The sequence below is a fragment of the Camelus dromedarius genome, chromosome 2 (assembly GCF_036321535.1).
Source record: "Camelus dromedarius isolate mCamDro1 chromosome 2, mCamDro1.pat, whole genome shotgun sequence".
NCBI classification, from domain to species: Eukaryota; Metazoa; Chordata; class Mammalia; order Artiodactyla; family Camelidae; genus Camelus; species Camelus dromedarius.
Genome location: NC_087437.1, coordinates 117,738,729 through 117,755,697, shown reverse-complemented (window position 1 = coordinate 117,755,697; position 16,969 = coordinate 117,738,729). Strand labels below are relative to the sequence as shown.

Here is a 16,969-nt window from a genome sequence, read left to right as displayed (position 1 = left end):
CCCCCCACCCTAAGCAGGCTGTCTTTCTGGCTCCCAGCCTTCAAGTGCAGGGAAAAGATGCTGGCCACCTTTCCAAAGGCTGCTTGGCGCCAAGAGTGTGGGACCCAGGTCTACGCCTGGGCGTGCTGGGAAGACAGGCTGGCTGGGACCCAGCCTAGGAGGGGTGGCTCCATTCAGCCCCAGAGCAAAGGCTGTGCCTCTCAGCTGACTCACCCTGACAGGGTGTAAACTGAACTTGAATGAAGGGCTAAGATCACGGCCAACTCCGTTCATCAGCTGGCAGTCCTTTCGGATGGTTTCCTCTGAAAGCTTCACATTGAGCCTGGATGAACCTGGCATAATGCAAGGTATCTGAGGACAGACACTTGCATTGTTCTGATTATAAACAAGTTATGAACTGTTAGGTTACAGCAGGTTAGAAGGTTAGCATCGTTATTTTAGCCTTGACTGACGGAACGTATTATCAGAAATGCAAATAGGGGTAATGAGTAGAAACCATGAGGCTGGAACTGAAGCAGCATTTTGGACATTTGCTAGTGACCAGCCGTGGGTCTCTGTTTAGTACACCAACCTCAGGTTTTGTAAGTGGATTGGCTTCTAAAGTTGGGACATTAGGCTAAAAATTGCTTATAGTCAGGATCAAGTTAAATATATTCAATTGTGTATCTAGTACACGGCATAATTTAGTGATGAAAACCTACAGTGTCATATATTTATGAATATATGATATTTGCATTGAAAATAAAGAGTGCATGTAAAAGTATAGCTCGACAGCATTCCATGGCATTATGGGTAAAGTAGGAGCCACGTAAGTTAAATGCATCTACAGCAGGTAAATTACAGATAATAAGAATACTTTGGTACAGTATGAAAAGTACTGGATTAGACTTCAGCATAATTCGGTATTGCTCCTGTCTCTGCATTTAATAAAAACAATCTTTGTCATGCAGACAAGTAACTTTCTTTGTCATGCAGATAAGAGACTCTCCTTAAACAGTTTGCAGGCGCAGTGCCGCCGTGCAGTGACGTCGTCACTAGTGTGCACCTGGCAGACACCAGTCCATGACCAGAGGCCAGCTGGTGCTCGCACCCCTTGTCCTCCAGTTGAACGGATGCTCGGGTTTTACCATCCTGGCAAGGAGGGGAGCTGACTCTCATTCCACCCAAACCCTGGCCTCTCTCGGCCCCTCCTCTCTCAGGCCTTTCTCTGCCCCTCCTCTCCTCGCCCTCCTCCTCCCCCTTCCCTCCCCGCCCTCGGCCTCCAGCCAGCCAGTGAATCCTACCTGCAGGGGCCAGTCCACAGCGCTGTGTCCTCCAGGGGTCTGCACCCTGGCTCTGTTAGGGGCCAGAGGGCAAATACTCCAGACTTCGGGGCCCAAAGGTCTCTGTCACAGCCATGCTCCTCTGCCGCTGTAGCCCCGAAGCAGACATGGCATGTGCGTGCTTAAGTGGGAGCGTCTGGGCTCCAGTACAGCGTACTCAGGTCCAGGGAAATTTGAAGCTCAGATAATTTTCATGTGTCACAAACTATTCTTCTTTTGATTTTTTGCAGTTGTTTAAAAATGTAAAAAAAAGAAAGTACAGTTTTAATTAAGAGCCATAGAAAAACAAGGACTATCTGACTTGGCCCCAGGACCGTAGTTTGTCAGCTGTGTTTACTAAACCATGATGATACCTGGAGAAGCAGCCACAGACAACTGAAACTCATCACAGTAGCTTCCTCTTCACTGGTCCCCTGGGCAGAGATTCAAAGCACCAGCGACCTCTTCCTTGCCTTCTGCACAAGCTTAGCAGATCTGGGTCAGCTGTGCCCCCGCCCAGATCTCTGTGTCTTTCTGGTGGGTCCCTCTGGCCCTCCGTGGCCACTCTGCCATCCACAGGGACCCCTGTTCCTTGCAGGGGAGCTACTCCAGGTTGGATGCCTGTTGCACGGGGGGAGCCAGCTCCTTTGGGATCACTCAGCTGCTACTAAATGGCGGCCCCAGCCTAATGCTCACAGTCTAGTACTCACTGTCTCTTGGCGTCAAAATCAAAACCGCTTTTCCTCTAAACCCTATTACCTGCAGGCTTGGTGGTGCAGGCTGGACCAGTCTCCCAAACCTCACAGTCTCCAGGTGGATTCTTTCCTGCCTGGGCCTTGGCTGCCTGCCTTGTTGGCCACGGAAACTTCCATAGCCCCCCTCCTCACTCTCTCCTGCTCTTTCCCTGGTCTGAACCCAGGGCAGAGTCCCTCTCCCTGCCATGTCTCTCTGACTGACCCCACTCCCAGGCTCTGAGACACTGAGCCACCACCCTTCTGGCCAAGTCTACTTGGACGTCTCCCCTGGCTTCGCTGGGTTGCAGCAGCCACCCCCCTCTCCTCGCCAGCTCCCTGAGTCAGGACATCTAGAGGTCTGATGTTAGTGGGGGAAACTCCCGGAGGCCTCGGAGCTGATATGTACGAAGCCAGTCCCGGTCTGCATGTGTGCTGGGAATCCCTCTGTCAGGCCGTTGGCAGAAGTCATGGGCGAGCCGGCGTGGCTGGCGCGAAGTGCTCTAGGTGGTTACCAGAGAGTGTGATTTGCAAAAGGCAGCAAGATTCAGAACAAGGAAGGGCCCAGAGTAGCTGTTTGACTAAAGTCTGCTGGTGGGATGGATGAATGAATGAGGGAGTGAATGAAATGGGAGCCCCCCTTGGTTTGGAAATTGAATAAACGGAGCCCTGTTTTGCAATCATTAACCTCAAGTTCATCCTACAACATTCTCCGAGCCTGTTTCTGAAAGTCCTCGTTTGTGTTCCAAGCCGGTGGAACACCCTTGGCTGCCATCTCCTCCTCGGCCACCAAGTTTGCCTAGAACATGGTGACTGTCAGCTCCAAGTCCACGTTCTTGGCCCCTCGGGACACTGCAGACCTTCCAACACTTGGTTACTCATGACTTCTCAGGCTCCTTCGTTCTAAACATGTCTCATTATCGGATCATGTGTCCACTTTTGATTTCCTAACATGTGGCCTCCTCATTCTTCATGCGTCCCTCAGTGGACACTAACATTGACGGGGAGCCATGTGGTGACACATATTGCTTGCACAAGAGCTGCAAGGTTGACAACGTGCATAGTGTGATGCAACTCAAAGGAGAGAGACCGAAGGAAAATGTGCTTTGAGGCAAGGATGTCAGACGCCTCTCTGTGGCCTCTCTCCCTCAAAACCCACTGTCCGTTCATCCAGAGAGGCTGCCCGTGGTGGCTGTGGGGCACAGCAGTATTCTGTCCAGCGAGGCAGCTGTCCCCTCCTCCACCCCAGCCCCTCTGTGCAGCTGTCCCTCTGCTGCTGTGTGACTCCTGGGACCACAGAGGGCCTCCAGCCCTGTCCGCACTCATTCCCTCTGTTCTGCAAAGACACCAGGAAAATACATGGGTTATTGGTGACCTAAAAAATCAGGGAATGTGCAGACATTGCTTTTTGTCTAAAGTCCATCCCAGGTGAGGCCAATTCTAAACCTTTTAACGACTTCCCAGTGATAACAGCGGTCCTTGGACTTGAGCGTGTACCAGAATCCCAGGGGGCTTGTTGAAACACGAGCCCCCAGCCCGCTCCCCCCCCCCCCCCCCGCAGCCAGCCTGTATTCCCGCTTCAGGAGGTCTGGGCAGGGCCCAGCTTTTCCCCAGTTTCCCTACACCCTTGCCTTCCCCCCGCCCCCGATGATCCCCACACACACCTCCCCAAAGTGTCACTGCGGGCTGCTCTGCATTCCCAGGTCATCTCTCAGCGCAGCTGTGGACACTGACTGGTTTCCTATAGTGCTGCCCCCACTTGGAAAAGGAAGCCGTCCCTTTTCCCTTCCATCGTCCCCTGGGCAAACCTTCCGCCCTGCAAGCACCAGACTCTAATCATGGATTCACCGTAGGTCTCCCCTACACACGATGCCTTGGATAGAACAGGCACCAGCTCCTGGCTGTTCACTTTAATGCATCCGTTCCCTGAGCAAGTTATTGAGTTTATGCTCTTTATATCGGGGAGCATGGAAGGGGGTGCTGGAGGAAGCACACAGAGATGAAAAAGACAGCCCCCCACCTCTGTAATAAAAGGGAAATGAGAACAGGTTACATTTGCAGTGAATCTGGAGAAATCTAAAAGGAAATGTTTCAAATCATCGTTCAACCAAATCAGTCAACGTGCCGGAGTGAAGCAGTGTTCTTGGAGTGCAGAGTCCTGCCGGGGAGGCGTGGGCTCCCCGGGTCAGCAGACGGAGCCTGACACTGAGCAAAGTCCATTCGCCAGCAGTGGGAAGGGGGAGGGGAGCGTGCCGGAAACAAGGCCTGGCTGGTGGTTTTCTGCAGAAGAGATGCCTGTTCTAATCACTCACATCCACACGGGTGCTGTGAGCATTTGCTCACCCCTGCTTTTACCATCTCTGTAAAGAGCGAAGAATCTGCCATGGGCAGCTTGCAGGCTGATTTGGGTGGACACAAAAAATACAGGCACTTGCAAACCGCACAAATAAATTGACACGGGGTTCCTGTTGTCATGGAGACCAAAAGAGACAGTGGCTTAAAGGAAGCAGGGGGTGGGGAGGGATTTGGAGGCTGGAGAAAGGGCTCCTGGAAGGATGAAAGAAGGCTGTTTAGGGAGACCACAGGAGAAAAAAATGTCAGGACTGGAAGCGGGGAGAGAGAGTCACAGATGGCAGATAATGAGACAGATGAAAAGGAGTCAGGATCATCACTGGATGCAAAGGCGAAGGGAAGCAAGAGTAAAATTCAACATGGAAAACAGTGACTCCTTCCATGAGAAACACAACAGTGAATAGGGAAGGCCTTCTCTTCGAACTGTAGTGCATTTGAAGGAATTTGAGAAAAGGTAAAAACAGAGCACTCACATATCAAAGCGATCTGTCAATAAGGACGTCTTCCTGCATGGGAAGGGACTCAGATGGCTGAATTCTTGACTGTGGAGTGAAGGGAGCCCTCCTTCACTTTAGTTTCTTTCTTTCTTTTTCTAATCACTATTTTCCCAGTCTTCCTTTAACATGTATGAAGAGGTCTGGTTGCCAGGTGAGATTTGCTGTAAGTCTTTAGGTCTGAGACAGGAGGGAAGGGGCAGGGCACAGGCATTAAACGAATGACACAGCAATTGAGGACAAGACATAAACTGGTTAGAACCAGCTCAGCCTGAGACGGTGGAGGATCTGACTTCCAGAGGAACTTGAGTCGCATTTTAGGTTCATTGTAAGGTATTAGCTGCTACATGACACACCCACAGGCACCATGACATTTCCAAACCTGGCCATGAAAGGCCAAAAAGTAGGCGGCAGCCCAAATCCTGGCGATCCCCCCCCCTTCCCCAAAACAGTTGGAATAATCCTCCTGCTTGTCAGCATATGAAGTCATGCAGCCCATAGGAACGAGGCGTCCCCGTGCTCTGGGGCTGATCTCCACTTCCTAGCTGACCCCATGCGCTGGGGCCACCTCTTGCCTGTTGAGACAGCCCACGCTCTGTCTGTGGAGTGCGTGTCTCCTTGAATAAACTTACCTTCCTTTTACTGTGCCTCGCTCTTAAATGCTTCCCTGTGTAAGACAGGGACTTATTCTCCAGCAAAAGGTTCACCTTCCGCGGTCCTTACTGTAAACACATGTACCCCCCCTGGCTGGCTGCGCAAGTGAAACGACTCTCTGGAACCCTTGTTTTAAACAGGAAACAAAGGTGGACGACAGTGTCCAAACCAATTGGCCCTTCAAAGCTAGTTTCTTCCCTGACGGGGCCTGGGAGATGAAACCGACCCTCCAAACCCTGCCTGGGTCTCGTCCTCATGGGCGGGCCACCACGCTTATGAGAGCAGAGGAGCCAGCTCTCAACTTGAATCCACATGCACAAAATATGGCAGAAAACTTAATAAACAAAAATCACCTTCGTGTCACTCTAGAATTAGTAGGACTAACATTTAGTTCTAAGAAAAATGTAAAAGATGTTCTATGTATTTTGTACAAAATATCTAAACTGAGCAGAACGAAACCCCCTGTGGTTTCTAAACTATGTAACCTAGTCAAAGTGTGTGTTCACCCGGGGAGAAGAAGGGCCAAAAGAAGATTCCTCCACCTACCTGCGCAGTCAGATCCCAGGCGCGATTAATCCCCCCAAGCCCCGGAAGGTGGGAGTCAGCAAGCAGGTCCCACTGCTTGTAGAAGATTCAGCTAAAGTGGGTGCCATGTGTAAACAGTTTCTTGTGGGCTTTTGCCTTCACCCCCTTCACCTCCTTCCTGACCTGGCTCTGTGGCCCTGTTCTGTGATCCTGACTTGGTATCTTATAAGGGGAGGCTTAAATTGTCACAGGGAGCCCACTGAAAAATGAGAGTAATTTTCAAAATTAAAAAAATCCGTTATGTTTGGATGATGGTATTTAACAGTAAAAAACTATAGATTCAGAGCAGTAGATTAGGAGTTTGGTATTAACAGGTTCACATTACTATATATAAAACAGATAAACAACAGGGACCTACTGTATCGCACAGGGAGCTGTATTCAATCTCTTGTAAAGAGCCGTAATGGAAAAGAGACTGAAAAATATATACATGTATATGTGTATATGTATAATTGAATCACTGCTGTACACTTGAAACTAACGTTGTACACTGACTACACTTCATTTAAAAAAAAACTATGCAAACTGGTAGAAATATCTTTGTTTTCTATTTGTCTTATCTGTGACTTTGGGAAGGAAATTAATTTTGTTAATTAATTAAATGATACAAATGCAATTCAGTGGTTGAGATAAATCAAATTCCAGGTAATGGAATTCTCAAAATCTGAACTCTTTCAATCTAATTTGAAAGCAAAGTGAAAAGTTACAGTGCATCGATGCAGAAACAGGTGCAGAGACGTTAGCTCATCATAAGGTATGAGCTCTTCCGTCAAGGTCTGACTGCGCCAACCTGACTTCAGAAGTGACGGTTTATAGGACGACCTCCCTGGCATCTATTAGCATCGTGTGAGTGCATGGATTAGATGGGTTGCTGAAAAGAGCAAGTGGGATCCAAGACGGCCAGAAGTGAGGGAACATGCTTGAAAAAACAGAAATGTAATTTGGCTGCTCTTGTATAACGCGGACAACGCCTAAAGACAGCTGGAGACATCTCATTCCCTCGGGAGGCTGGCGTAGTGAGCAGTCCACAAATGACTGCTGGACTCATTCATGCTGCTGTCCGCTCACAGTGTTCTTCTGGCCGGGCATCCAGGACCAGCCCCCAACAGTCCGCCTTGTCTGTGTTCTGCCAGTCCCCACTGCTGTTGGTCCAGCACACTCAGTCCATTCTGGCCACTCTGTGTCTCCCACCCAGCAGCCTCGCCTCCCCTCGCCTCCCCTGGAGCCCTGGCCACCCTTCCAGGGTCCCTGGACCGGCCTCTCTGCCTGCGCCAGGCCACTCCCATTTCACCAGTTTTTGGAAGCCTGCTGGTCTTCACCGTCCAGTCACACACACTTGGATGCACTTGGATGCTTCAGATTTCTCTACAGTTTCCCACGTGTTTATTTCCTCTTTCCAACTGGATTGTAAGCATTTTCAGGGCTGAGAAAGCTTTTCAGAGCCCTAAGAGACCTTAATCCACGGTTTGCACTGAAATACACACACGCACGTGCACATGTATACACATATATGCTCACATGCATGTACACAGACATAATACACATACACATACACCTGCTGATTTCCTGAAAGTCTACAACACCTTTATTATTTTAGAGCATCGCTTCGATGTTGCTCTCATAACAGACTTGAAAAATTCTGGATTCTTAAAAAAGTCCAACCTATCAGTGAAAACGGTTCTGCCTTCCACTCAGCGACCCCTTACCCTCGGCAGAGAGACGCTAAATACAGCCTCAGCTCGCTCAGCTAAAGTCGACCTAAAATTATTCCAGAATGACTCACCTGAATCAAAGAGGTTTGCCTTCCTGGGGACTCCCTTCACAGCCGGCTTTCAACCTGGAAACACCTTTATTCTGGGATATTCCACTAGAGTGTAAGCTCTGCGAGGGCAGGGACCTTAAAGCAAAAGATCCCTTCTGTCCCCCAGTGCCTGGGACAGGCCGGCGGAGCAGAGCTCAGCAGACGCTGTGGGCGGAGGCGTGGAGCCGGGCCCCCGCGAGGATGGCTGGCGGCTGCGGAGGCGCTGCGAGCTCGGCCTGTCTTTGGAAACCTCCGCGCCGCGTGGGGAGGCGGCCACCCCAGCAGCAGGACGGAGGGGCTGAGCGCGCAGGCTCTGGGGCCCGATTCCCCTCCTGTCCCTCAGGTGTGTGGCCCCCTGCGTCAGTGAGGGTCTTGGTCGCGCTGTCACAGGATGTGGGACGGGGTTGGAGGGGTGCTGGGCGCGTCCACGCAGGTACAGGGAGGGCGTCCGGCCAGGAGCCGGCTCTGGGCGACACCTCGCTGCTCCTGCTTCATTTGTGTTTCATTTGTGTTTCTGTACGAGGTGGGCGGGCCCTGGCTTCCCCACTGGCGTCTGTTTAGTGTTCTTTAGTGATTCTCTTCTTTCCTGTTCAGGCTCCCAAGAAACATTTGCAAAATGGGATTATCCGTGGCTACCAGATAGGTTACCGGGAGTACAGCACCGGGGGCAACTTCCAGTTCAACATTATCAGTATTGACACCACCGGGGACAGTGAGATTTACACCCTGGACAACCTGAATAAGTTCACGCAGTACGGCCTGGTGGTGCAGGCCTGCAACCGTGCCGGGACCGGGCCTTCTTCTCAGGAAATCATCACCACCACCCTCGAGGACGGTAGGTTCGCGGGGAAGGGGTGCCGAGCCTTTCCTTCTCCAGGGTTTGTTCTGGTCGCCTCCCAGGTCCCCACAGCCTGGCCCCCAGTGACAACGGAAGCTGGAGGTCCCCGAGGGGAAGCTGCTTTCATTATCCCGCCCTGGACACATCTTTTTTTTTTCTTTTTTCTTTTTCCTTTTTTCCCCTTATAAAATGACAAAATTTAACAAGATACAGGAGTGGGTTAGTATCCTAAAATTCCTCTTTTAAGGGCAGTTTTTGCTTGTTCTAGTACAGATGCACCTTAACTGCTTGTCAAAATTGAGATTTGCAAATGTTAACCACCATACACAAACATAGATAAAAAAAAAATATCTTCTGTGTAGCACAGGGAGCCACGTTCGACATTCTGCAACAACTTTAATGAAAAAGAACGTGGGAGCGAATGCCTGCATATACATATGCACGCCTGGAACACCATGCTGTATACCGGAAACTGGCACATTGTAACTGACTATACTTCAATCAAAAAAAAAAAAAAAGATTTCCAGGTTTTGATTCTGATGAGCTGAAGCAGAAGCCCCAGGGGAGGGACCTGAAGTCTCATCTTTCAAAAAAGTACCCCAGGCAGTTTCATCCTGGACACATCTTGATTGCAAAGCCAAATCCGCCCCCTTTTCAGCATCTTTCTCTGTCATTTCCTGCATGAGGGCTGGGCTTTTCCCAAGTGAAACCAAGGCTCTCCCTGTGACTGCAGCAGTCCGGCCAGAATGTAGAAATCTGATTTTCTAAGAACTTTTTGAATTTCTCACAAATTTATGTTAAGGAGGATTCTTTCTTTCTCCCTCCCTCCTTTTTTTCTTTTCCTTTCCCTCCCCTCCCCCTCCTCCTTCCCTCTCCTCTCCTCTCCTCTCCTGTTGCTTTCTACTTTCAAGTGTTCTAAGACCAGAGAGCAGGCATGAGTAGGCTTCCTGGAGCAAATCTCACGGTGACCGAGCGCCCCCTAGTGGCCCAGTCATTAACGTATCCTTCCACCGTGACACGCAACCTGAAAGCTCATATTCCCAAGGGTGCTTGAAAAGAGCCCAGAAGCACGGTCCTTCAGGTGCAGAGGTCAGATACTGGGTCAGATGCAGCTGTAAGTGGTAGATTTTCTGGCAGCAAGCTTGCAGGTCAACCAGTTGCCTCTTGTGCAACTAGTCACTTGGTCCTGAGCTTGAGAACACATGCGGTGATTTGCATCTATAATTTCTGACCATTTTTACAGGGAAAGACGTCCTAGATAACCAGAAACCTGAAGTCCAGGGTTTTCTTTCCATCTTGACGATCTTGGCAGCTGTGGTTAAATACGCCACTCGGTTTTAGCTTTGATGCCAGTTTTCCACTGATGTTTGTGCCTCAGTCACTGTTTCGCCCCCTCTCCCAGCCAGAGTTTACGGTTTACATAAACTCGACGTGAAGAATACCTCAGATATTCTCTAGCCTCTCTCCTGGTCCGTTTTCTCTCTCTCCTCTGACGAACGCTGTAGTATTGAGAGGGGGCCAGCTGGAGAGGTGGCGGCAGGTGCGGCTGCCTGTCTGCTTTGTAGTGCTTTCAGTAGCTGGATTTTCAGTTTACCTGCCAAAGGGGGGGCGCTGTGTAAAGGACATGTAACTTAAAACAGAAGTTTGCGAGAGTCATGGGGCATAAACCAGGCCAGCAGTGCCCTTTCCTCATGCAGTAAGATCAGAAATGTTCGCAGCTCCTTAAGGCCAGCTCGACCTCCTTAAAAGTGAAGCAGTTTTTCTGGAAGGAGAGACAGGAGGTCTGTGCGGACAGAAGCACAGATTCCTCGCACTTTACCGAATGACCATAATACTTACATAGGGAAACGGTGCTCTTTTTTTTTTTTTTTCTCACTTACTTTTGAGAATTGAGTGCAAGTTTTTTCTTTTGCTTACACATTGAAATATGAGACTAACGTTGCTTATTTGGTATTGCTTTGCTAATTAAACCACCCGCGGTTATTGCAGATTCTAATTATCTAATTTCAGTGCCCAGCTACCCCCCTGAAAATGTCCAAGCCATAGCAACATCACCAGAGAGCATATCGATATCCTGGTCCACACTTTCCAAGGAAGCCTTGAATGGGATTCTCCAGGGCTTCAGAGTCATTTACTGGGCCAACCTCATGGACGGAGGTAAGAGCATTAAACTGGGGCTTTGAGTTTGCCCCGAAGGATGAGCAATAGAATTTGCAGAGCCCCCCTCCCAGCCCCCCACCGTGGGATTCAGCACAGGATGGGCACGTCTTTATCCGTGGATGCTTTCCTTCTCCCCCTCATCACTCTGTTCTTACCTCTCATCTGACATTTAAACAAGTGTGTACAGCTCTTGAAACCATCATCTACCTTCAAAGCAATTTGAAGGATGGGAGGGGCTGGCACTGGGGAATCCAGGAATAGATGTGTTTTCGTAATTATGGGTATCTATGTCAAGCCTCTGCAGGCAGCACCGAAACCTTGATCTGTATCTAGAAGGTTCTACGTGATGCGTATCCTAAAAGGCTGACCTCTTCCTGCTCCCCGGGAGGACTCAACGCTTAAGCTCCTGCAGTTGAGCCACGACAGGGTGGGGAGGAGGAAGCCAGGACCGTGAGAGGAGTATTATGACTCCCCGTGAGGAGCCGTTTCCCCCCAGACCTGCCATGTCTGTCTCCTCCTTTTTCTTTTTGTCCTTCCTCTCTCCCTTCATTCTTCCTGTTTCTTTGTGTTCAGTTTTTCTTTTCAAGCTGTAGGACAAAACTCTCCTGTTTGGGGACAAGACTTTGCATGAGAGAGTGTCAGCTCAAGGGGCAGAGACTGGGGCTCGAAGCATCTTGGGGAGAACACATCTCCGTGTCTCTGCTTTTGGGGGGTGGACGTTGCTGAGCCAGGTGGAGCCCCCCTCCGGGAGCACCCTGGGCCCACCTGCACTACAGCCCCAGTAAGGTAGGGCCGCCAAGGGCTGCTCTCTGCTGGTGGCCCAAGACTCTCAGGCAGCCGGCACCTTCCCCTGGCCCCCTTCAAGCTCCTCCCGCCCCCCCCCCCACATCCCCCGCCTGGGGCTTCTCCCAGGCCTCCCGACTGCACGTCCCTCCTGGGGCAGCTGCCCTCTGAGTCCGAGCCAGCACAGCCCAGGCCCCAAGGGCACTGCCACCCCTGCCTAGGCCCACGTGGGCCTGCTCTGCCAGTCAGGTGGCTGTCTCCATCCAGGTAGACAGAGCACAGCGGACCTCGGAGGCTGCAGGGGTGCCACTCTTGGTGCCAGGATACAGGCAGGAAGACACGTTGGCAAATTCAGCTCAATTTCTAGGTCAGTAGCAGAGTCCGAGGCTTAGCTGTCTGTGCCTGTAACCAGACGTGCTTCTCCGCACGGAGGACCTGACCTCTTGCATGCAGCACTTTGCACAGCACCGCCAGTGGGAGACGTTCTAATTCGTCTGCTGGACCCGGAGCAGACATGTTATCTGAGCATCTTCTCCATGCTAAGCGCATGCTGGATGCTGAGGACGCAGTGTCCGCCCCGTTGGATGTGCGGAAGGATGTAGGGAAAACAGAACCGCGAGCCAAGCAGCGCACCGCCCGCCCACGGTGGGACGGAGTCAGGCGGGTGACTCACTGCCCCTCCTCCTCCCAAAAGAGAGATTTAAAAATCCCCACTGATGTAAAATATAAAGCAATGAAAATTTGCAAATTATCTGTTTTACTGACACAGTACCATGAGATACCATGCAGACTTGTTCTGGTTTCTAATCCTCCTTTTGAATGAGATGAAATGTACTCACCTAAAGGTCACGTTACACTACAATCACTCCTTTTTTCTTCTTGTTGGAAATATTCCCACAATCCAGTGGTGACTTCATCTTATTTTCACGTTTCACTCGTAGCTCCTTAGTTCTTCGATGGAGGATGTGTTAACGCGGTTCAGTCAACTTTACACTTTTAAAGCTTTAAAAACTTGAATATTTAAAAATATAAAAGTCTTTAAGTAAAGAATGCTGGGAAAGGCAAACAGTTCCTAAAGACACTTGTACTCACTGTATTCAGGTCAAAGTGATGAGCTTAAGGCCTAAAGTAGAAGTTCTATGCTCCGTCTCCGAAAGATAAGAAAAAACCCTCAGAAACATAAAAAAACATAAACCTGCTTACGAACAATCACTCCCTGTCTGCTGCTTCCTCTGAGAGGTGACATGACACGAGCAGGCAATTTCATGGCATGACTGGATGCTTTGCACAAACTCCTCAGGCTGTGGCCCCAAGATTCCCACAGACACAGACTACAGAGTGATTGTGTAAGGAACTATCTCCACTAGCCTTGAGAACATCACACACACACACACACACACACACACACACACACACACACACACACACACACGTAGGCTGGGAAGGAAAGATTATTCTACCTCTGTGATTAGCAGTTGCCTGAAATACTTTGTTAATGTGATCAGATAAAACAAAATCGGTTAGGATATCTGACAGGGCAGGTTACATACACAAGATGTTGGTGAAATTTCTGAGTATCTTAGCATCATCTGTAAATTAAATAATTTTTAAGTCCTGACAGAAGCAGTGAGTCAGAGATGGCTAGGAAGAGGGCACACTGTAGAAACTCACCATTTCCATCGCAATTGGAGGTACTTTTCATCCTCTCTGTCTTTCTTCAAGACAAAAATGACAGATTCTGAATCAAAGCAACATTTAGGTGCCAACCGGGGATTCTGCTGCCGTGGCGGCAGGCTTTGGAAAAAAGTTATTTCTACCCCTATTCTGATTTCTTCCTTAAACCCATTTAAGAGTAAGAGAGGGTATAAATAAACACATAAAATGATATTGTTTTAAAATACAAAGTTAAAAAAACTTTTTGTAATTTAAATAGTATGATTTCTAAATTTATTCATTCTTCTTATTTTTATAAACCATCTGCTGTGGCTTCCAAATGGTGGCCCCTAAAGGTCTGCCACCTGCTGGCCTCCCCCAGAAGACACTAGGCCACAGACATCTTTGGGGGGCTGCCCCCTTGCCCTGCTCTCTTCCCCCAGCAAAGCATCTTGCCCCCAGAACTTGCCCCCTGTCTGCTCCAGGTGGGAACCTTTGGCTGGTGCCGGGGTCTGGGGCTGAGTCTGTGGCTCACTCATCTCTCTTGGACCCATTTCTTCACTCCCCTCCCAACCCTCGTCACACACAGGGGTCCCTGACTTCACAGGACAAGCCTTGGCTACCCACTGCGTTAAATTCGACTTTTCTGCTGTGTCCACGTCAACCCTGATCCTTTTGATGACTAAAAGCCGAAACAGACACAGTCGTCATAATCACAACACAGGGGGCCGTTCATCTCTGAGCTTATGTGCCCTGTGCTAGAAGGACCAGGGAATCGAAAAACAGCAGGAGGAGAAAGCCAGACCAGCAGAAGCCTGTTTCATCTGGCCCCGGTGGCAGTTCCACCGGGCGACAACAGCACATGGCTGAGATCGTGGACTGGGGACACGTGGCCAGCCCTGTGGCTCCATGGCCCGTGCTGGGATCCGTGACCTTGGGCAAGATAATGGAGCCTCTCTCTGCCTCAGTTTCCTCACCTATAAGAGGAATGGGTTGTGGAGAGCAGAGGATGGTTGAGCGGGATAAATGAGTTAAGGTGTGTGCCCAGAACAGGGCTGGCACCTCAGTCACATGCCGGCTCGAGGTGGCTTCACTGAAGCCAGGGAGAGTGAGAGACGCCGTCAGGCAGCCTCGTCACTGTCCAGATGTGCGCAGAGGTGGCTCTCACCACAGCCAACCATAGAGGAGGACGGTCTCCTGAACCCCATCTCCCACACCGGTTCTTAGTGACTGGACACACCAGGCCAGGCTGCCCCCTCAGACATTCCACAACAGCCACTTGACCCGGGGGGGGGCAGTTCCCCGGGCCCCCCTCTCCTCTGCCTCCCCTGCAGGCGGCTCATTTCAAAGCCCAGGGCGCCCGCGGAGGTGTTTCACACGTGGTTGGGAGTTTTCTCAAATTGCCGTGTGTCCTGGGCCTCAGAAGGGAGAGCAGATCGTCCCGTCTTTGCACAGTACGAGTGGATCCCACCCCAGATCATGCAGCATTTTTAGCTGTCGCCGAGTTTCTGACACTCCAGCATGTCACTGCGGCGAGGACGCGGGGGAGTTCACTCCAGGTGACAGGAGGAGCTCGCCGAGCCTCCTCAGCTCCGCTCAGATGTCTGAGAAGTGAGGCCCTGAAAGTCACATGCACATGGAAGGCCAGTTTGGCTTCTTAACCCTCTTGATGAGCAGTTAGAAGAGTCCCTACGGAGGGAGCACACGTGGTCCCAGTCCCTGGCTTCAGGGTGTGGGGTCAGCTCCTGCGGGGACCCTTCTGGAGCCACAGTGCTGGCGGGGGGTGTATAACACTTAACTTGGGGTGAATTGCTGTTTTTCGGCCCGATTTCTGCCTGGTGCTCTGTGGCAGTTTGGTGCAAAGAACCTTTTCCAAAGGGCCACAGAGTGTCGGCGCCGCATGAAGGCTGTGTCCCTCTGAGTAATTTCAGGGCGTGACTGGTGGAGGCCGGGGGCAGCGCTGGCAGCAAGGACAGGGCGGGGAAGGCGCGTGCCCGCCACTGCGATAATGGGGTCTGTTTTCCCGTCCTCCAGAGCTGGGCGAGATTAAAAACGTCACCACCACGCAGCCCTCTCTGGAGCTGGACGGGCTGGAGAAATACACCAACTACAGCATCCAGGTGCTGGCCTTCACCCGGGCTGGGGACGGCGTCCGAAGTGAGCAGATCTTCACCCGGACCAAAGAGGATGGTGAGAGACGGGGTTGTGGGCAGAAAGCTCAGTTCCCATCTGAACCTCTGGGGGACACACAGGAGGCTCCTGCCAGAAGGCGGTACCCCAGGGGCCGGAGCCATGATCAGGAAGGCTGGGTCAGAGAGCCTGCCATGAACTCACCCACCAATTCTGGTCTTTGCTCCACGAGAGCTTTTTGCTGCCTCTCAAATCCTCCAGCACGAGTCAGGCCGTCACTCCCTGTGCAGTCTTTGATTTACCGATTGTTTCTCTCTTCCCTTATAATTTTTCTTGTTTTTTTTTGGGGGGGTGTCACATATTATTTTAAACAAAAATGCCTTTTACCCCAGGGCTATATAATACACGCCATCCCTGTCTTCTATCCATTAGAATAATTTTAGACTCTTTAGCTGTTAGTGGAAGCTCTGATTAGCTCCGTCTCCCCACTTAAACATTACATAATGGTCTAAGTCATCATGTTCCATGCCAGCTTGAGAATAACATGAGAGTAAGCCCTCAATTTGAGAGCTTCATGTTTGATTTTTTAATTACAAGAATTTATGATGATTCAGTAAAATTTTAAACCATAGCATGTTTTTCAGATCATTAATTCTTGCTGTTCCACACAATTTGGACTTGATTATAGGGCTATGTCCCAAACCCACAAAAACTGGATGCAAAGTAGTTTTTTGTATTATTTTAAGGGAAACCCTGAGGGGTCTCATCCAAGGCTTTCTGAAGAATAACTCAAGTTCCAATACGCACAATAGCAATAGTGAGAAAAGGAAGGAGCGACTGATGGCAAATTGATACCCGTGTGAAATAATTCCAAATCAGAGCTTAGAATGATTCCAGAGCCAGGACTGGGGGGAACTGCTGTCCCTAAATTCTGTGCTAATTTGGCTCTGCAATTTTTTCCACTCTGTTCCCCAGGAAGTGGGGTAGGATTGGGGTGGGGCTGCTGTCCATTGCCTGTGATTGACCACATAGTGGTAGGTTTGGTGTCCTTTACTATGTAGATTATCAACATGCTGTTGCTTCGCTTCTTGTCTGTCCTGTGGGAGCAAAGCGAGGGACATGCACTCAGAGGCCTGGAGAGACTCTTCCCTTCAGCTTTTGTGACTCCTTTCAACACTTTGCTGACATTGTCAGCCACTCTCTGCTCAGCCCTGCACCCCCAAGCAGCCCCGTCCATCTCCCCTCAGACAGTATCTTCACTGTCTCTCTAGCCCTTCTTGCATTCTAGTTCCTGCACCCAAATGAAACCTCATTACTTTCAGTTTTGGGGGGTTTTGTAGAACACATAAGTAATCATGCCCAGTTATGTGCAGGTGTCAGCCAGTTCTGCTCAAAGAAATTGGATTATTTAGGGAAATCTAAGGTCAGAATGCAATGCCATTAGGAAGTCCCACATTCATAGAGAAGTCTACAAAGCTATGTCCCGA

General features: G+C 50.2%; 1 protein-coding gene across 1 annotated transcript in view; it reads left to right on the top strand.

The window, feature by feature from the left end:
* Positions 1-16,969, top strand: part of DSCAM (DS cell adhesion molecule) — a 664,041-nt gene that overhangs the window by 561,293 nt on the left and 85,779 nt on the right. The window contains exons 18-20 of the mRNA XM_064477198.1: positions 8,513-8,753; positions 10,767-10,913; positions 15,387-15,542. Coding sequence (XP_064333268.1) covers positions 8,513-8,753; positions 10,767-10,913; positions 15,387-15,542 — 544 coding nt within the window. The remainder of the gene's footprint in view (positions 1-8,512; positions 8,754-10,766; positions 10,914-15,386; positions 15,543-16,969) is intronic.